This window comes from Artemia sp. Qi Xiang Cuo, chromosome 20 (genome assembly GCF_049724085.1).
Source record: "Artemia sp. Qi Xiang Cuo chromosome 20, ASM4972408v1, whole genome shotgun sequence".
NCBI classification, from domain to species: domain Eukaryota; kingdom Metazoa; phylum Arthropoda; class Branchiopoda; order Anostraca; family Artemiidae; genus Artemia; species Artemia sp. Qi Xiang Cuo.
The window spans coordinates 48,526,645-48,546,295 of record NC_142813.1 but is presented as its reverse complement, the minus strand read 5'-3'; the positions used below and the strand labels follow the sequence as shown (position 1 = coordinate 48,546,295).

The 19,651-nt window shown below is 35.5% G+C and overlaps 1 protein-coding gene across 1 annotated transcript in view; it reads left to right on the top strand.

The window, feature by feature from the left end:
- aos (protein argos) overlaps positions 1-16,152 on the top strand; it is a 49,005-nt gene extending 32,853 nt beyond the window's left edge. The window contains exon 5 of the mRNA XM_089105961.1: positions 12,388-16,152. Within this exon, the coding sequence (XP_088962087.1) occupies positions 12,388-12,573 (186 nt within the window). The 3' untranslated portion in view covers positions 12,574-16,152. The remainder of the gene's footprint in view (positions 1-12,387) is intronic.
- The last annotated feature ends 3,499 nt before the right edge of the window (positions 16,153-19,651 follow it).

Genomic DNA, 19,651 nt, shown 5'->3' with positions numbered 1-19,651 from the left:
AACACTGTACTCGATAATACAAATCGCAAGATAAATATTATAAATATTAATTTTACCTTCATCACATTCATCACAAAATAGCCCTTCATCACAAAAACAACAACGAAAAATTTTTTTTTTGATTATTATCCTTTCTTTGCCAGTTCATAACTATATTTATAATGATGTATAAAAAATTAATATATTATAATACATATTATAATTAATATGCATATTTATAAAGCTTAAAGACTGTCGTTTTTAAAGTCGTTTGAAGGATCCCAGGGAACTCGAGGGTATCACCCTAAAAAAAGTTGCTTCTTCAATAGGAAAGCTGTTGCCTTTTTGATAGAATGTGGGCCGTGCTTTCAACTCCACATCTGAGGGTTTTCGTCACATTTTAGACCCGTATAATGGCTTGTAATGGAGTAGGGTTTTGAATCAAAACAAATGGTAGAACGAAGTGTTTGCCATCTATTTTATCCGCCAAATTGGTTTTAAAGGTGGTAGCTAATTTTCATGGCCATAGAAAATAACATTTTAAATACTCAAATTCTTAGATCTATTATTTTGAATTATTTTACTGCATACATTAATATGTCTAGGATTGCTGTTCCTTTTCGTAAAAAGTACTCGTTTGGTAGCAAAATAGCCCATTTGGCAACGCTGCTGGGGTTAAAATGATAAGAATAACTGACCATTTATCGGCTGACGAAACATAAGACACCACATTGTGCATTTATGCCCTTTCGTTTCAATCAGGAGAAACTATGATGACCAGTAGATAAAACTGTTCTATGATAACAATTATTATTTAAAAAATGTACTACTATAACTTTCTTTGGTACTGTGCTAAAATTCAGGACACACGAAAGAAAGACCGCATCGAAATATCAAAGCCGCTATTGATAAATAGGTTTCCGCTGCATAGTGAGATATTGCTCACTCCGTGACAAAGATTTAAACTTTAGTTTTTTGGGGTTTAAGGGGACTAAAAGGTAGCTAGTTTAGGCTACGTATTTAATATATGCTATGCTCATGGGCGCAAGGAGGGGGTGGCAGGGGGGCAGCTGCCCCCCCCCCCCTAGACCTTCAAGTTTAAATTAGATATGGCTGAAAAAGCAGTTGATAAAAGGCCCTCCATCACACTATCGACTGCCCACCCCTAGACAATATGCTGCCCATGGCTATGCTTTAACCTCCCCCTCCCCTAATATGCAAATATATAGCCCAAGTTTGTTCATGAACTATTATATTTTTATCTTATTTGTTTTATTTCAGTAGCATTAACCAAACGTCACTTCTCGCATGTGTCCTGGACTTAGAACAGCACCCTTTCTTTTACAACTAAATCACCACAATTAGAAAATTTGAGGATTACAAAATTGCATATCTACTACTACTACTACTAACAGTTCACTACAGAGCAAAGGCACCTGAGGCCAACATAGTTGCGCACGCTCCTCCTCCACCCCAATGTATTTAAAGCCTTCCTTTTTACACCCTCCCACGAAGTTCGCATTTCCTTTAAATCTTTCTTTATGATGTCCTCCCGCCCCAGATGGGGACAACCTGCTTTCCGTTTAGCCTTAGACGGTTGGCCGAAAAGAACAATCTTCGGCAATCTGTCATCCTTCATCGGCACAACGTGCTCTAGCCACCTCAACCTTTCTTTCGTAATAGCCCTAGAGAGTGGTATTGAACCACATTTTTCGTAAAGCCTATTGTTTGATATACGGTCAGTCAGCCGGGTACCCAGAACAATCCTTAAGCAATATCTCTGGAAAATCAAATGAAATCGAAGACGGATAAGAGTTAGATTTTCAACTATTTATACTTTAAAATCCTAACCCCTGCCCCCCCCCCCCCAGTTCCCCCCTTAGACTTCGAAAAATACTTTTTTGGGGGGTATTTCAATTGAAAAATTGCAGTCTTAGACAGAGAATAACTAGGGATTTAATACTAGTGCCACTGAAATTACTACCACCGCTACTTTATTAGCACCATTATTAGCGCACAGAAACTACTAGTGCCACTGAAAATGTAATAACTGGCAACTAGGGATTTACTACTAGCGCCACTGAAATTGATAGCAACATTACTTTACTAGCATTATTACTAGCACGCAGAAATTACTAACGCCACTGAAAGTATAATATCTGGCAACTTCATTTAAAAAAAAAGAAAAATCTAAAGACAATTGGATAATTGATTTGAAGTTTCATAAACTACAGAATTAATAATATCATAAAATGCAGAATTATTGTGATTATATTACACAAATAGTATTTTATCATTTTTAAAAATAATAGATGTTTTACTTTGTACATTAATATGTCTATGATTGGTGTTCCTTTTCCTAAAAACTAGCTGTTCTGTTTCTGTTTGTCAGACTCGTAAAAACGTGACAAAAATAAATATAAACAATTTTTTTTATGCGTTTTCAAAAGTTTTTTTGTAACTCCCCTCCCCCCGAAAAAACTTGGATATGGCCTTGATTATACCTTTTTGGTGTATGCACTTATTCATCTTATGTATTTATATTATTATTTTTTGAATAAAAAAGAATTACAAGACAGGGTACCTCATTTCCCGTCTCACAGGGAATGTGTTTAGGTTTTGAGTGGGGGATTTTCAAAACTTACCAAGTCTTATGAAGTTCGTTCCTTAGTTCCTTTTCCTAAAAGTCGAGCATTTTCAGTATAAATTTCCCTATAAGTGATAATTGGTCTGACTTTTTTTCTAGAATTGTTTTAATTTGAAATTCAGCCTGCACAAAAGGTAATTTTTGGAAAATTTTGGCAAGCTATGCAGACTAGTTGACGTTAAGCTGCCAGGCCTTCCGGGGGCAGAATTCTGCTTTTTACCCTCTCCTTTAATTGGAGGGTTGGCTGTAAAAAAAAGCCCAATGTTTATGCAATTAATTGAATAAGAGGGCCCATAATTTTTCTTTCTTTTTTTGGGGGGGGAGAGGAGTCCCGAGGCCCCTCTCCCTGAATGTATCTCTATAATACCTACATAATTGATATACCGAACAGCGCTTACTTTCCTAATCGTCTTGTTGTTTGGGTGTGAAAGCGGCCCAACTGTTTTTGTCTTTTTGTTTGGGAACAAATTGCAGTTTTTTTTTTAAGATTTTTACAGCTTTTGAACATCCTGCATCTCCATCATTCTCATCTTTTTTACAGCGTTTTCGGTTAATTTAGCTGTTCAATTTTTAATTTCATATTGTAACTTAACTGGTAGGTGCTTTATCTAATTGTCTTTTTTTTTCTTATATCCTATTTTCTTTTTCTTATCACTTTCGTTTGTCTTGGTTGTTTATAGTTGATTTGTTTTAGTAAAATACTTCATTTGTGATTTTAATTCCTATATAAATTCTTATAACTTCCAAAATCAGCAGAGGGATATAAACAGGGCCGCTGAAACTTTGGATTTTGTTCAAAATCCAGCTAGTTCTGGGAATTAATAGGATTCAAACCCGCAATGAATAGAAGTTTGGTAAATATACAAACCAAATTCTGACCCAAGCCTGTGTTAAAAATGTAGAATAAGTTTTAGGAGACTTGTCAGTTTATCTGGCCTCCCCCAGGCCATTCAGCGTGTCCCCAGGTGGCGATACGGGAACGCTCTACAGATATTTAAGGTACCTCCATAGGAGGCACAGACCAAGGGGGGACCTTGTCCCTGGGGGTCCATAATAGAATCTCGGGCACCCTCTCCCGGGGTCAAATACAGGCGGAGGAGGAAGAAGGCCCCTCAAATGTACACTCAAAAGGGCCCACTGGTTTGTCCACAAGTCCCAAGAGTTACAAACCTTCTCCCAGTAATGGGTTAAATTGCATGGTGATGCAGAACACTATCACGGAAGGATCCTATTTAGAAGAGCAACTGTGGTGTAAGATCCTGGTCTATGGACAACGGCTTCTGCAAAGGGCTGCCTCGACCTTTCCGGGGTACCTGCAAGACTGGGGACCTTGCGGTCAACTCTATTCCCACTTGAGGAGTGGTGCCTCTCGAGAAAATTATAGCCTAGTAAACGACACAGCATTCGCACGGGATTCTGACTAATGGACAATTCTTCTGGGCTTGGTATGTTTTGATGGGCGTTTTTGGCCTGAAAACCCTCTTCCTGGTTAATTTATCTTATGGTCTGTCTCCGTATAGTAGATAATATTTGTAACCATGAATGTATAATGAGTTGGAGGTAGTAGACTTGAGTCTGCCTGTACAGAATTTTCGACTCTTGTTTATGCAAAAGCATCACCATATGCTGAAAACCTTGTTGTAACAAAAATGGGCCTAAGATTGCACAAAACCTCCATTCATGGACGTCCCAGGGACTTCTTGCTGTCCGGTTCTAAGCCGGCTTAAGCACTTCGGTGTAGACTTGAGAAGATATGTGATCCCCGTCCTGCACTGGTATCCGGGATCATTGCTTTTCCTGAGGCAAAAATAATTTCAATGATTTAAAGAACATGAAAATTGAAACTTGGAATGTTACGACATTTAAAAATGACTATCGTATCGACGTTTTGACTGGCGAATTCAGACGATTCGAACTGGACTTATTAGGAATTTCAGAAAATCATATCCCAGGAGTAGGAAGTATGAAATTTGGTGATGTAGAATTTGTTCACTCAGGCAGGAAGGATGGGGTACATAGACAGGGAATAGAGCTCATGATGAATAAGGAAGCTGTTAACTCTTGTTTAGGCTGGGAAAATATTAATAATAGAATAATAATTGCTGACTAAAAAATTCATTTTATGACTAAAAAGTTCAGGGTATCAGTTATAGTAGTATACGCCCCTTTAGAACCGACTGACGGAGATACTAGTGACTCAGGTGAATTTTACTTACAGTTACAGGAGCAAATAGACAGGGTCCCAGGTCGAAATATGATGTTTTACTGGAAGAATTTAAAGTCCATGTTGGTAGAAAAAGGGATAGATGGTATTCTAGCCAAGGTAAATTCGATTTAGGAAAAAAAAACAGTAACGGCTAAGGACTCTTGCAAATTCGCAGTTATACATATCTAGTTATAACAATCACGGTATTTGATCATTAATTGACCCGTAAGTTAACTTGACATTCACGTGATGGTATGACAGCAAACCTTTTTGATTATGTTACATTAAACTGAAGGCTGGCCGGGTCAATACAGGAGACTAGGGTATATAGGAGTACTGTTATTGATCTTAAAAGTAAAGATCACCACCTAGTAGTGTCAAGGGTCAATTTAAAGCTAATATATTGGAAGGGTAACTACCTCCCGAGAAGTTATGATGTTGGTAGACTCCAGGATGAGAATTTGAGAGAAAATTTCCTGGAACAGTTGAATACTAAACTTAAGAGTTTGAAATTTGACAATGTGGAAGATGGTTGGAGTAATTTTAGAAAAATAATTTGTTAAGTTGCTGAAGGTGTATTAGGGAAGAAAGCTAGAACTCCAGCTAAGAATATTAGTGAAAAAGCTTTATTTTCAATGGAAAGGAGAAAGGACTTGTACAAGAATTATCTGAGTGATAAATCGTATGAAAACCAAAAGAAATGTAAAGAAAGTGGAGAAAGCATTAAAATATGAACGAAGGAGGCGTGAAGTTGAGGTCAAGGATAAAATTGCCGAGGATCTGGAAGATGCAGCTAGACGGCATAATAGTAAATTTTGTACTGGCACGTTAACAAATTGAGAGGGAATAGTCAATTTGGACTTGTCCCAGTTAAAGATAGGAATGGGGTCGCAATTAGCGATAAGGAAAAAACTAAAGAGAGATGGGCCGAACATTTTGAGAACTTGCATTTTGAGAACAGGAAAAAAAATAGAGGAAAATGAAAAAGTTTGTGATACCTTGGATGTGAAGGAAGATTTGTTTTGTGAGGAGGAATTAGCAACAGTACTAAAAGGATTAAAGAATAATAAGGCTCCAGGTGCTAATAGGGTGGTAAATGAGTTTCTTAAATATGGTTGCTCTGAGGTTAGAAATAAGTTATTGAAGATTATGAATATAATTTTTGAAAAAGGGGAAATACCTATCAATTTTAGAAGAATCTTAATTAAACCACTTCATAAAAAAGAGGATAAAAGTGAGTGTGGTAATTATCGAGTCATTAGTCTGGTCTCTTTATACGGTACAGTACCTATTATTTTGATACTCTTTAGACTGACAGATGCAGTATACATAGTTTTAATAGAAGAACAGTGCGGTTTTAGAAAAAGTAGAGGATGTGTCGATCATTTTTTTACTCTTAGGGTAATAATCGAGAAGTTCCTGAGTTTTAAAACAGCTTTTGTCCTCAATTTTATGGATTGTGAGCAAGCGTCCAATTCTGTTGATAGAAGAGCCTTAGTAAAGATCTTATCCTTGTATGGTATACCAGACAAATACATTAAAGTGACTAGTGCTATACAGGAGAATAACACTGCTGCGGTTAAGGTAGGAAATGAGGTTAGCAGCTGGTTTTGTATTAAATCAGGAGCTGAGCAGGGTTTTGTTTTATCCCCCTTTATATGGATTATTTTGATGGACATTGTCTTAAGGAGCACAGGAAAGGCAATGGGTAACCATGGAATCAAAAGGGGAAGAAAAAGTCTCATGAACTTAGATTATGCTGATGATTTAAGCATCCTAGATGAAAACGTGAGCAAAATGAATGTCGTTTTAGAGGCTTTGCGAGTTCAGGGTGCTAGAATTGGTTTGAAAATTAATGTTAGGAAGACTAAGCCACTAAGGCTAGGAATAAGTGAAGATGAAAAGGTGATGTTGGGTAATAAAAAGATTGATCAGGTGGACAGCTTTACTTACCTTGGTAGTATTATTAGTAAAGATGGTGGGAGCAGTGAAGATGTTAAAAATAGAACAGCCAAGGCTCAGGGTGTTTTTTCACAGTCAAAAAAAGTTTGGAAGAATATGAAGATAAGTCTGCAAACCAAGATTAGAATATTAGAAGCTACAGTGATGACAGTAGTCAAATATGGCTCTGAAGCATGGACGCTTCGAAAAACGGATGAAGATTTGCTAAATGTTTTCCAGAGAAATTGCTTAAGGATTGTTCTGGGTACCCGGCTGACTGACCGTGTTTCTAACAATAGGCTATACGAAAAATGTGGTTCAATACCGCTCTCTAGGGCTATGATGAAAGAAAGGTTGAGGTGGTTAGGGCACGCTGTGCGAACGAAGGATGACAGATTGCCGAAGATTGTTCTTTTCGACCAACCATCTAGGGCTAAACGGAAAGCAGGTCGTCCCTGTCTGGGGTGGGAGGACGTCATAAAGAAAGATTTAAAGGAAATGGAAACTTCATCAGCGGTGTAAAAAGGGAGAGTTTAAATATAATGGGATGGCGGAGGATCATGCGTATCTGCGTTGGCATCGGGTGGCCTGGTGCTGCAGTGAGTCGTAAGTATTTGCAAAAGTAATTTATTTAAAGTACCCTCTTAGACAAGTATGCAATTATTTAGGGGACAGAACTGTAAAAAGTAATAAAATAAAAGTAATAAAATAAACTCTAAAAGTCATAAAATCCCCAAACGCTAGAATGTATTGGTGATTTTTCGTTTCGACACCAGTGCCTGTTTCCCTCTCTTACAATTTTCCTATAATTTTTGGCCCAAATGAGAAGCGTACCTCCTCTCCAATCCTAATCAAACGTCGTTTCCTTTGAAAGCTTCAACTCAATTCTCAACAAGTCTAAACCAATTTAATTTAACTCAGTTTAAGCAATCTGACTATTGTTATTCAGGGATGAAGGGGTGTAGCTCCAGAATTTTCATTGGGGGGAGGGGGCAAGAGGGGTCTGCACCCGGAGAATCAAGGGGCACGGGCTATGTAGAAATTTTTTCTCCAAATTATTGGGGAACAACTGCCTCCCTTGCCCCCCCCCCCCAACGATGCCACTGCAGGGGCTAATGGTAATAGCCTTTTCGCGATGCCTTTGAGAAGAGTAAGCAAAAGTAGGGGCCAGCTACTGCTAATTTCAGTCACCGTCCAGTCATTGGCTGTCCTGCCCAGCGTCTGACAATGAGGCTGGGTATATTGAGGAATACATTGCTGATATCGGATGGACTGAAGCCAATGATGATTTTCTAAATTATACACAGGGGGTATCTCCTGCACAAATGTAGCCCTGACTCATGTGCATTAGGTAATCGAAGGTGTAAGAAAGAAGTCCTCTTGCTAGAACCAGTCTTGGGAAACAAAGTGACGCTTGCTGCTGATGGAAAGCAACTAATGGGTCACTCTCCGTGTCCAAGCCAATCTGACGCTAGCTGGTGGGGCTCACCAAATGGGGGAATGACGGTTGTCCTGACACTACAAAGGAAGCCTGTTCTACAAATGAGCAAAAATGAGGCAGGTAAACCTTACCGCAAAATACTACATCCAAGTAATCCTGCGGCTATTGGTGCTATATTTTTTGGGGGTGGGGGTGGAAGGAATTTGACTTTGGGAATTTAGTCTTGACTAAGTTTTATGAGTCCATCCACAATAATAATAATAATAATAATAGCAATAATAATGATTACCAATTGGGAAAACAGGAAAAGAAATCAAATTGATATTTTGGAAAAAGTGAAGACCAGAAAATCGGAAAGATTTGTTTTTTATCGGCATTGGTCACTTTTTATAGAAAACAATAGTGGCAACCCTGGATAAAGAAATACTCCAAAGCTTCCGAGTGAAAACAGGTTGAACGTCTTGATTATATGATCAAATTAATTAAAATCATTTCAGCTTATCAGCTTCATGTCAACTTCTGCATGGCATGCCAGTTCCGGGGCGTGTCCTTAATTATATATCTTATCTCACAACGCTGGTTAAGAAGCTGAGTAATAATTTTTTCATCATTAGCGTCTTTCAGGTAAAAATATTCCTCCAGGTTATAACTGGCGCCTAAGCTAGGAGAGACCTCTAATCACGTGTTTGATAAAGAAATACAAATGGATTCTTGTTCAAAATTAGAAATATAGTCTAATTATACACATGAAAAACAATGATATATTAATGTCTGGTTGTAATGTATTACGGAAATGAATAGGTCAGGCAAACAATGAATATAATTTAAGTTAAATTATGTTTTTTATACCAACTATTAACCCAGTAAGCAGTGTTGCCACCCAGTGACAAAAATATCAGTATATTCTAGTGATTTTCTGGTTGGTTTAGTGATTTTTTTCAATAAGATCTTATTTGTGAAAATTTATTATCACAAATAATCTTATTATTATGTGAATCTTATTATATGTGAAAATTTAGTGTTTTTTTGTCTGGATAAAAATAACTATAAATAGTGATAAATCACTAGGGGTCGCAACCCTGCCAGTGGATTGTCATGAACAGGAAATAAGGCATGTTTTTTGTTGCCAATAAATGTTCGTAACCATTTTTTAGGTGATTGGGTGCATCATTTTGCACAAACAAAAAAATCGGTACAAACGGTTTTTTGTTGTTGTGGTGGGGAGGGTACAGAAAAAACTTTAAAAAACGCTTCAAAAAATTGTTATATTCATTTTCTTACGTTTTTATTAGTCAGAAATATATATCGAAGGGGGGGGGGGTCAACCCCCTCCCCCTCTGGATACCCCCTTGCTCGCACCTAACAAAAACTGCATAGGGACCGGTTTTTCATCAAAATTAAACTTCTAATTTTGCTTTTTTTAAATTATGTGTACGCCTCTTTAAATTTCCACTTAACTAATTCAAAATCAGATTTTATTTTCACAGTTCTCGACCCTTGAAGAAAGTTTCTTTAGTTTCCTTTGATTTTGTTGTAAAAAGTGTGTTTCAATATCATTGGCTTGTGCCTGTGACGCATATTTCAAAGGCACTCAAGAAAACGTAGTTTTTGGAGAGATAAATAACCCCGTCGTTTTAAACCTGATTGACTCTCTTGTCTGAGTCTGTAAATGTGAAGCCAGTTAAATAACAAAAAGTTTTAATTTGTCTGTAGTAACAAACCCCTTTTTTATTTTTTTTTTGTATCGTAGGCAGCGCAAGGCAAACAGCCTCCTCTTTTTAGCTGCCTACACCCAAAAAAGAAAAACAGATAAAAAATTTGATATAGCAATTTTGTTCAAAATAGTCGTAAGATTCAACAACTATACCTCAGGGAATGATGTTGCCCCTCACAGCCCCCGAGGCAAGGACTGTAAGTTATGCAAGATCCCATTGTTTATATACAGGGTTTGTTATTGGGGAAGGGAGGTATGTTTGATGGGTATCCGCAAATTAGAGATGAAATTAAGTGAATCGCTTATGGGAATTTCGAACTAAATTAAAACACACATAGTGCATGCAGGTTTTCAAAAGAGCGGATCAGCAATATCTCAACAACAGCTTAGCGTACTAAGTTGGAACTTTCAGAGCTACTTCTGCTAATATTACTTCTACTACCTTCTAGTATTACTACTACCAGTACTTACGACTGCGACTGTGACTATTTTTGACTGCAACTACTTGCGACTATGACTACTTGTGACTGCGACTCTGACTGCTTGTGACTATGAATGCGACTACTTGTGATTGCATCTGCTTGAGACTGCAACTGCTTGTGACTGCGACTAAGTGTGAATACTACTGCTGATTCTCATGACTGTGACCAGTGCCAGATCCAGGGGGCGAGGGGCGCGCGCCCCCTAACGTAGAATAAAGTTGTGTAATTTACTTAATTAACGCAAGTTTGCGTTAATTATACTTGCTCCTAACGCAAGTTTATCGGATGAACCTATTTTGACTCCCCCCCCCCTCAAAAAAGTCCTGGATCCGCCCCTAACTGTGACTATGACTACTTGCTTCTTTGACTACTTGTGACTGTGATTCCGACTACTTGTGACTTTTACTACTACTACTACTGCAATTGTTACTGCTACTGTTACTATTGAACTGAATCAAAGGAACTTAAGTGCAACCAAGCTGTCAAAATGATGTAGTTGTAATTTCAGGAACGGATAAGGGAATAAAGGTTAAACTTTCAGTGTATGTTGAGGGGATAGTAGACTAACATTTGTCTATGCTCATGATCATAAAATGATGCAGATCAGAACTTATTCAGACCAATAAAAGGCCCAAAGATTATGCAGATTTTCAATCTATTTATTTTAATAACATTGCCATACCGATCTATCCAAAGTACTATAGTAAAACTACTTTTAAAATTTTTGTAAATTTTTCTCCGAAATATAAATAGCAAGCCAAATCTTGATTCTTAAGGAGAAAAACTTGAACAATTTAAAATATTCTTTTTTTCACCAAAAAATACGTCAATTAGAATCGAACGGAAAGTAGTTTGACAAACAAAAATTTCCACAGCTAAAGAGCTACATTAAACCAAAGATGAGCAGAAATAGAGTCAAATAATAATTTAAGCATAAAACCTACATGAATAACACAAAATGTAATAAATCAAAAAATAAATAAATCCCAAAATATACAGTAATTATGATCAAAAACCAAGTCAAACTTAAAATGAACAGAAAGTACCAAAAACAGCAGTAGGGCTAACTAAACACAAGAACGTCTTATGTGTTTGACTAAATAAAATATAAATATCAAAGTTTTAATATTATCACGTTTTGACTAATGTACTCAACATGAGTATCCCCTAGAAAAAAGGACTTTGGTAAGTTGGGAAGATACAGAATATGTCAAAATACGGTAAATATGGTAAATACGGAAAATATGGTAAATATTGAACATATGTTAAGAAAAGATAGTTTTAAAAGCTATTCTATTCGACAAAAAGTTCTGTCACAAAGGAAACGAAAAATGTGGGAAAAGGCTTGTTTATTACATTTGCTACTTTTTCTAGTATTATACCAGTTTATAGAATAAAGAAAACGGACAAAGGATGTAACTTTAATAAATAAAGCTTTTTTTTTAATATGTATTAAAACGCGCGACTGAAGTGTTAATCTGCTGAACTATGAAAATTCAAAAAACTTAATTTTGATTTATTGAAGTTGAGACTTTAAGTAAAACCCTATTTTTTCGATACAACCAGGTGTTTTCTGAAAATAGGCATCTTGTGTTTTTGAACTATTTTTACCGATTTTAAAATATTTAAACTATTTATAATGTTAGGCATTGTGTAATAGTGAACATAAGGTTTTATTTTTGGCCTGGTGTAAAGCAAGAGGAAAAAAGAAGAAAGCAAGAAGAGAGGATTCAATCAGCTAAAAAAAAAATAAGTTTGTACGAATACAACTTGCTAGCTTTTCTGAGTAACGCTAGATGGCGTTAATTCTTGTTCTCATAGAACAACTTCAATTTTCTCGCAAAATTCCTAGTACTTTTTTTTATTTAACTTAGAGCTTGAAGAGAATTATGACAAAATTAGTTAAGTTCTTTAATTTTTTCCATTTCATTTAGTGTCTGTAAATTTCTAGTATTCTTCAATATACCTTTTTTGCAGAGGATTCGTTGCAAGAGGAAAGAGCCATGCCGCTTCTTCAATGTCAAAAAACGGCTTGAAGTCGATGAAGTTAAGGTAGATACCCTTTGCCGATGCCCTAGCGGTCACAAATGCCCTGATAAGCACACAGATGTCGGCGTTGTCCCTAACAAGGACTATAATATTTTCTCTGGATATTGTATATAATTATTTATTGCAGTTCTTAATATGTGCCAATATCTGAATAACAAGTGGTATTCACTGACATAAGTGTTGTTACTTTTGGATTGTTTTTCCTTCAATTGTTGTTCATGGAAGTAAATATTTACTTTTATTTTGTACTATGATGTATTGTAATTTCTAAAGTGATTCTGTGTGTGAGCGCATATCCAGTACCTCTTTTGAAATGGTTCTATTTAATTTTATTGCTATTCTTTTTATGTGATTATAATAATTTGATTAAGTATTCTATCTACATAACCTACGTAAAGTACCAACGGCAGTGATAATTGTCAGATTGTTTGAGTTGGTTAAGTGGAAAATCTTAGAAAAAAACAGAACATCGGGAACTGATTTTTTTTTTTAAGGTCGAAAAAGGCCGAAAAGCAATTATTCAGTTTTTTTTGGTAGCGGGTTCCAAATAATAAAAAAAAAATAACAACTGAAAAACAGTAAAAAAAAAACATCAAAAAAGGTACCAAACAGGTTACGACAAACATCGTATGTATTACTATGCAATATGGCAACTTATGAAATATAGCAACTTATGCAGCTTATAGGCAACTTATGCAATATGGCAATACTGACGGGAATGTACTAATACCCTAAAACCTCATTTTTTTGAAACAACCAAAAGAAAAATATTAGAAAATCGTAGTTTTCGGGTATGAATAGACAGATGGGCCCAGGAAAAAAAATGTTTTTATTTTGATATCCTTCATACTTTAAGCGTGTGAGGGTGATACCCGGCTAGCAATGACGTGCTCATAATTTTTTTTTTTTGGGGGGGGGATTCATAAGAAATTGGTAGGAGGGGGCTAACAGTAAGAAAACACATTTAATTTGGTAATTTGAATAAAGTGTCCAGAATTTCAAGAAATTTTAAAATTTTGGAAGGGCTCGAGGCTTTCCCGCTTATATATGGGTTCCTGGCTAGTACCATTTTTGATTGTTACTATTAGATTCTATTTCTGTTTATATTATGTGCAATTAATTATACTATCTACTATATCCTGCTTAATTGTACCTCTAATTCCATTTCGATTCTTTTGATAAGTCAGGGACCTTTACTGAGAAGAAATTTTTTCAACAATGTTTCTAGTTTTCACTAATCGTATTTAAAAAATTTTGATACTAAATTCATAAAATCATATTAAAAATCATATCAGTTGTATATGTTCATTCTCCTTTCCTTCCAAATTTTTCAATTTTTTCCAACCCCGTGTTCACATAGATAAGCCTGAAATAGATTATTTTGTTGTCATTTTCCATCAGTTTTAATTGAAATTCAAAAAGATCACTACACGCTGATTCTAAATAACATTCATAAAACCTAGCGTGAATCAGTGTTGCTAAATGGGGTATATTTGTGACATTTCGGCGTTTTTGGGTGGTTGTACATTAAATCCCTTAGATCAATGCATTTTTCAAAGCGATTCTTTTGAAAATCTGTACCTTTGCCCATTTTGCGTAGAAAAGAGTGCTTTATATCCATTTTTGCTTTTATGCTTGCTGTATTTTATACCAAGCTAGTAACCAAACTGTTATAAGAAAAAGGCTGAAATAAATATCAAGATTCAAACCATAAAAATGACATACTTGTAGCCTACAGAATAAAAATGAGAAGTAGTACAATTTTTTTTTAGCAATTTGAAAATGCTAAGGACAGTGTAATGTGTTTGTGTGAATTGCTGAAGTAGAAACTTACACAACCATATGAATCTTAAAAATTAGGAAAATTTGGGAATTCAATTTTTAGGGAAAATACCTTCATATGTAGTTATTAATATTAGTAGGTGCCATATTTTCATTCAAAAGTGAATGAAAAAACAACATAAACTAGACTTAAAGCATATGGCATCAAACAGCTTAAGAAGGTATAGCTTTCTTTTTAGGTATAGATGCCTTTGGAAATAAACAGATTGTTAATGTTTCAATATTTAAGAACAAAAAGCGTTATGAAATCTATTTAACTAGTTTTGTTTATATATTTTCACGGTTCGACGTAGCAATTCGAATACTGTTCGACGTCATGCAAAAGTGGGGTGCTGCAGGGGCCTTATATATGCTACAGGGGCCTGCAGGGGCCTCATATCGGAAATAACTTTTTCGTTGTCATTAAAGAAATCGAATGAAAAGAAAGTTCCTTCCCCTAGAATTTTTAAAAATCTCCATTTTAAAAAGATCTGAATAATCTATTTCTCCTCCAAGAACGTATCCAGTATCTTTTTTTTGGGAGGGGGGGGGGATACAAAATAACTTTATAAAACGAATTAAAAAGTGTTTATATTAATTTTTGTTACGTTTTTACGAGTCGGACAAAATTTCGGGAAGGTTCAAAACCTCTACCCCTGATACGACCCTGTTTTCCTTCTTTGTGAATTGGTACCAGAGTGGAAATAATGTTACTTAAAGCCCCAACATAACTGGTATAATAATGGTCATTAGGAACGCCATGGCAAGTATATACACAAGTAGAGATCAAGTTTAGCCTTGTCTCATATCATGTATAAAACGCATTATACGTTTTATGGGTAATACATTTCCTGTATAAGTCTAATTTCATGTATTTTATTTCTCATAAGAGATTTTGCCCTCCTCTCCTCAATTAGTCCCTTATTAGTAGATACTAGACGATTAGAAAGGGCCACGCCGTCCTCTTCATCTGAACCAATACCCATTTTGAACTTGTAATCGGATATTGCTTTAACACTAAGATTAATAAGAAAATATGGCACTCTTTTCATTTAGTATTAGTAACGCAATTCGCCTCATAAATGCTATCGCTCATTTGAAAGATCATCATTTTCATTATTTGTTAATTAAAACACACCATTACACCAATTAAGGATGGGCTTAAAACGTAGGCTATTTCAGAAGCCTCTCGAGTAACTAAATAATTTTGTTAATTTGCATATTTTTATGAAGTTTTTAAGAAACTGCTCATTAAATATCGGCTCATTTTTCTCGTCGGCGTATAATCTTGACTGTTTACTCCTTACGCAAATTTTGCCTATTTTTACTTATAATGCTTGTCTGAGCCCGGCCTTAGAGTGTTTTGAACTTGCAATGGATGCTCGTTTTTATACACAAGTACCCCAGATAGATTACTTGTAAAAAAATCTTGTGGCTCAAAACTTTCAGTCTTATTTATTGACTGAAAATTTCACACAGAAATATAAGAAGACCAATCAGGTTTTAAGAAGGTGATTTATTTGATAATAAAATTAATATGCTTAAGGATTTTGGTTTTGTTGTTTGAATTTATAATTCATGCTCAATTTTATGTACAAGTATAATTATCAATGGCTAAAGTGTACAAGAATATTGGGAAGATTAGGTGCTTGAGCTTTTTTTGTATACTTTTGAATTGACTATGGTGTACTAAGATGCACATTAAATTATCAATGACTAAGGTTTACAAGAATATTGGGAAGATTAGGTGCTTAAGCTTTTTTGTAAACTTTTGAAATTTTATTCAGCTACTTGTTGTTTGATGTTATTGTTTTACACTTGCTGTGAGTTCATTTACTAAAGTCATAATATTTTTTATTAATAAAACCATTATTACAATAATATTATAGCATTTTTTAAAGTTTGTTAGTGAAGGACTTATTTGCTTGTTTCTTTGACTTGGTTTTGTACCGGACATTTCGGGTTGATATATGCCCTGGAAATTTTGGGTCGCGTTAGGGGCACCTCCTTAGCACGTTCATGGATTACCTTTAGAATGTCCGGTTCTTTTCTTGATTTTAAAGTCATTTCTAAAGCTATCACAGCATCTTACCCCAGGTCTCCTAGGGGTGTTCGTGGTGGGGTGTTCTTCTGTGTGGGTGCCGTGGACCCTTCTCTCAAGGGCAGCTTTTATTATTGGCAAAAAATGAGATTTTAAATGAGTTAGTTTTCGTTAAAGCTGAAAATAATTTACATTAGGAATCCAATTTCCAAACTAACAAATATCACCATCAATGGAGAAATAAAACCAAAGCAAACAAATATTACAATGAAAAGAAAAATCAAAATGAACAGACGCACCACGAACAAGTTTGTAATCATCTCCCCCCCCCCCTAAATGCCTCTTAACGCTTGAGTGTCATTGCGCTTCATTGACCACAAGTTATATTTAGAAGAGTGTTTCTTTTTTCCCTTAAAACAAGAAAAAAAAAATTCAAAGTATTAGTGCCGACTTAGTAAAGAGTGAAGTGTCTCCCGTATATTTTTTCTCAGGTCACTTCATCCATAACGGGTAACCGTGGGGCTTATTTATTTTCACGCCCTTCATGCCTCAATTTCTGCTCATTTGCTCAGGGGTCTCGAAAACCCTTCAAGGAAATTTCCTATGAGGTGTTAGTCTCAAATAGTGAAAAGGTCAAATACAAATTTCTCAGGGATGATCTTAATCGAAGCCACAAGGGAAAGGACACTAGATTATGCAACTGGCCCATTGTTTGCAGATATGGTCCGTAGTAGATTTTCGAAATATTTTATCTTGGCAGTTTGATAGGCCTTCAATTCTTAGGGATTGTTTCTTGCCATAGAGAAATCTCTAATATTTGTTACATGCAAAAATTAATTATGGATAAGATAAGATTTATGCCTAATCAATTAATCATTAGAGAAAATATATTGTGCTAATCCCCCAAAGGCTCCTAGGCCTGTAATAGAGGGGGAATACATACCGTTTAAATCAAACACTAAATCAATAGAAAAACATTAAAATAGGCATATATTGAATAATTTAATCAAAACATACAATCCATCCACAACACTCCTAATCCCCCTCGAAAGGCTCCAAGGCCAGGGATACAAGGGGGAATGAAAAAAAAAAGAAACTACAATATATCCAAACAACCATAAAAAAGAAAGAAGAATTCTTTTATGCCCGTGTATTAAAACTGCTAATGGACATAGTTCCAATCGGCTAATACATTATATCCTTAAGTCCTAGGCCCCAAAAAACCTGGATATTAATTAAAAACTGGAAAAAATCTGGTTAACCTAACAGTGGGCACACAAAATGGCCAAAAACTTTTTTACTGACAGTTTGAGATCAAAATCGTTAATTCCCTTATTCAAGTTTTAAACTGATATGAAAACAGTTTCTGGCCCATTTGGAGCGCATGTGCTCCTAATCTAAACTTTTTTGTGCCTTATCCCTTGTCATGAATGACCGAATGTAATTTAAAATTGTAAATTACAAAATTACGGTAAAATTTAAATTTGTTATTTCTAAAAGACGTTGTATACGTGGATTCTGAGATGGCGTCCGAAAATCTAGATGTGTAGATCAAGTAAGATGTTATTTTAATACTATTTGATCTGGGATCAAAGGGATATTCTTTGGTCTTGGAGGACATCAATTAGCCCATTGGGTGTTGCATAATATCTTAAGATATACCAACATTCTTTACAATTGGTTTACGTAAGTAACTTAGGAATATCATGCTGTTAAAAAGGATTTTTTAATCAAAGTTCTTAGCTCTTAAATTTTTTTTTTTATTGCGATGCAACTGTTCACCGCAACTTTTACGGTCACTCATGTGATGACTGCAGCCATCATCCTACACCATGCAGTTCTTAGCTTCAACACCAGGAGAATGAGCCAGCTTACAAATTAGGATGGCCATGTACATTTTTAGAAGAAGCGTTTTTAAGCTATCCCATCGGAATTTTCTTTCCGTAGCACGTAAATTAGTATTTCTGCTTCTTCCTGTAAACTATGCTATTTTGTTGCCCGATAATCTGGTATGTTTCAGAGACTTAAACCTTAACACCATCTATAATATTTGACCAAAAATTCGTTCTTGCACGTCCAATTGTTAGTTAATAATCTTGCAATAGCTGGAATAATAATCTATTAATAATCAAATTTAATCTAATTCTAACAAAAATCTAGCAATAATAATTATCAAATTTAAAAATAATTTAATAATAGTAATAATTGAATTCTAATGTTTAATAATCGGAAAATTGTGGCTTAAAAGTTCACTTTTGTAACATTTCAGACTCCTCTCTTTTTATGCCTCCCATTGGAGGCAGGGTCTGTAATTATTTGCACCTATTTTAGGCCAAAGAACAGGTGAATATGTTGGTGAGGGGGAGTTCTTTGTGCAATCAATTTACCAACAATCAAATGTTCGTAGTGACGAACTGTAAGTAAGGAGTGACTCAGCTCGAGAGTAACCGAAACTCTAAAAAAATGGAATCTTTAAGTTTCATCAAGTTTAGTCTTCCTCGTCAAAAGTTAAGAGCCTGAGAATATTTGCCTTATTTTCAAACAAAGGGGGAATTATACCTTAAAAGTCATAGAATCTTAATGAAAAACACACCATAAGATTATGGGAACCCAACTGTAGAGGTTTCAAGCTCCTATCTGCAAAAATGTGGAATTTTGTATTTTTTGCCAGAAGAAAGATCATGGATGCGGGTTTATTTATTTATATTTTTTTTTTTTGGTCGGACAGAAATGAAAGGTTCTAGTGCCCTGTTTATGTGACCAAAAATTGGATGGCAGCTAGGCTCCCTCCCCCACACTCATTTTTTCCCAAAGTCACCAGATCAAATTCTCAGATAGCCATTTTGTTCAGCATAGTCGAACAATCTAACAACTATGTGTTTGACGATGACCCCGCAGTCCGCGGGAAGGGCAGCAAGTTGTGAGCTTTGTTCATTGTTTCCAGATAGTATTGGTTATTGGTAAGTATACAGACATTTTCAGGGGGATTTCTTCTGGTGGTGGTGGGGGGGGGGGGTTGAGTGGAGAAGGTTACGTGGGAGGATCTTTCCATAAAGGAATTTTTCATGAGGGAAGGGAATTTTTCATGAGACGGGTGCCGGATTTCCCAAAATTATTTAAAAAACGACGAGAAATTAAATAAAAAAACAAGCTTTTTTTCAACTGAAATAAAGGAGCAACATTAAAACTTAACAGAAAATATTACGTATATGAGGGGGGTTGCCTCTCCTCAATAGCTCGCTCTTGAGCTAAAGTTTTTTGTAACTTTTTAAAAAAGGTTATTATTCTAATTAAACAGCCTTTGTGATTCAGGAGATATTCTTAAATAAC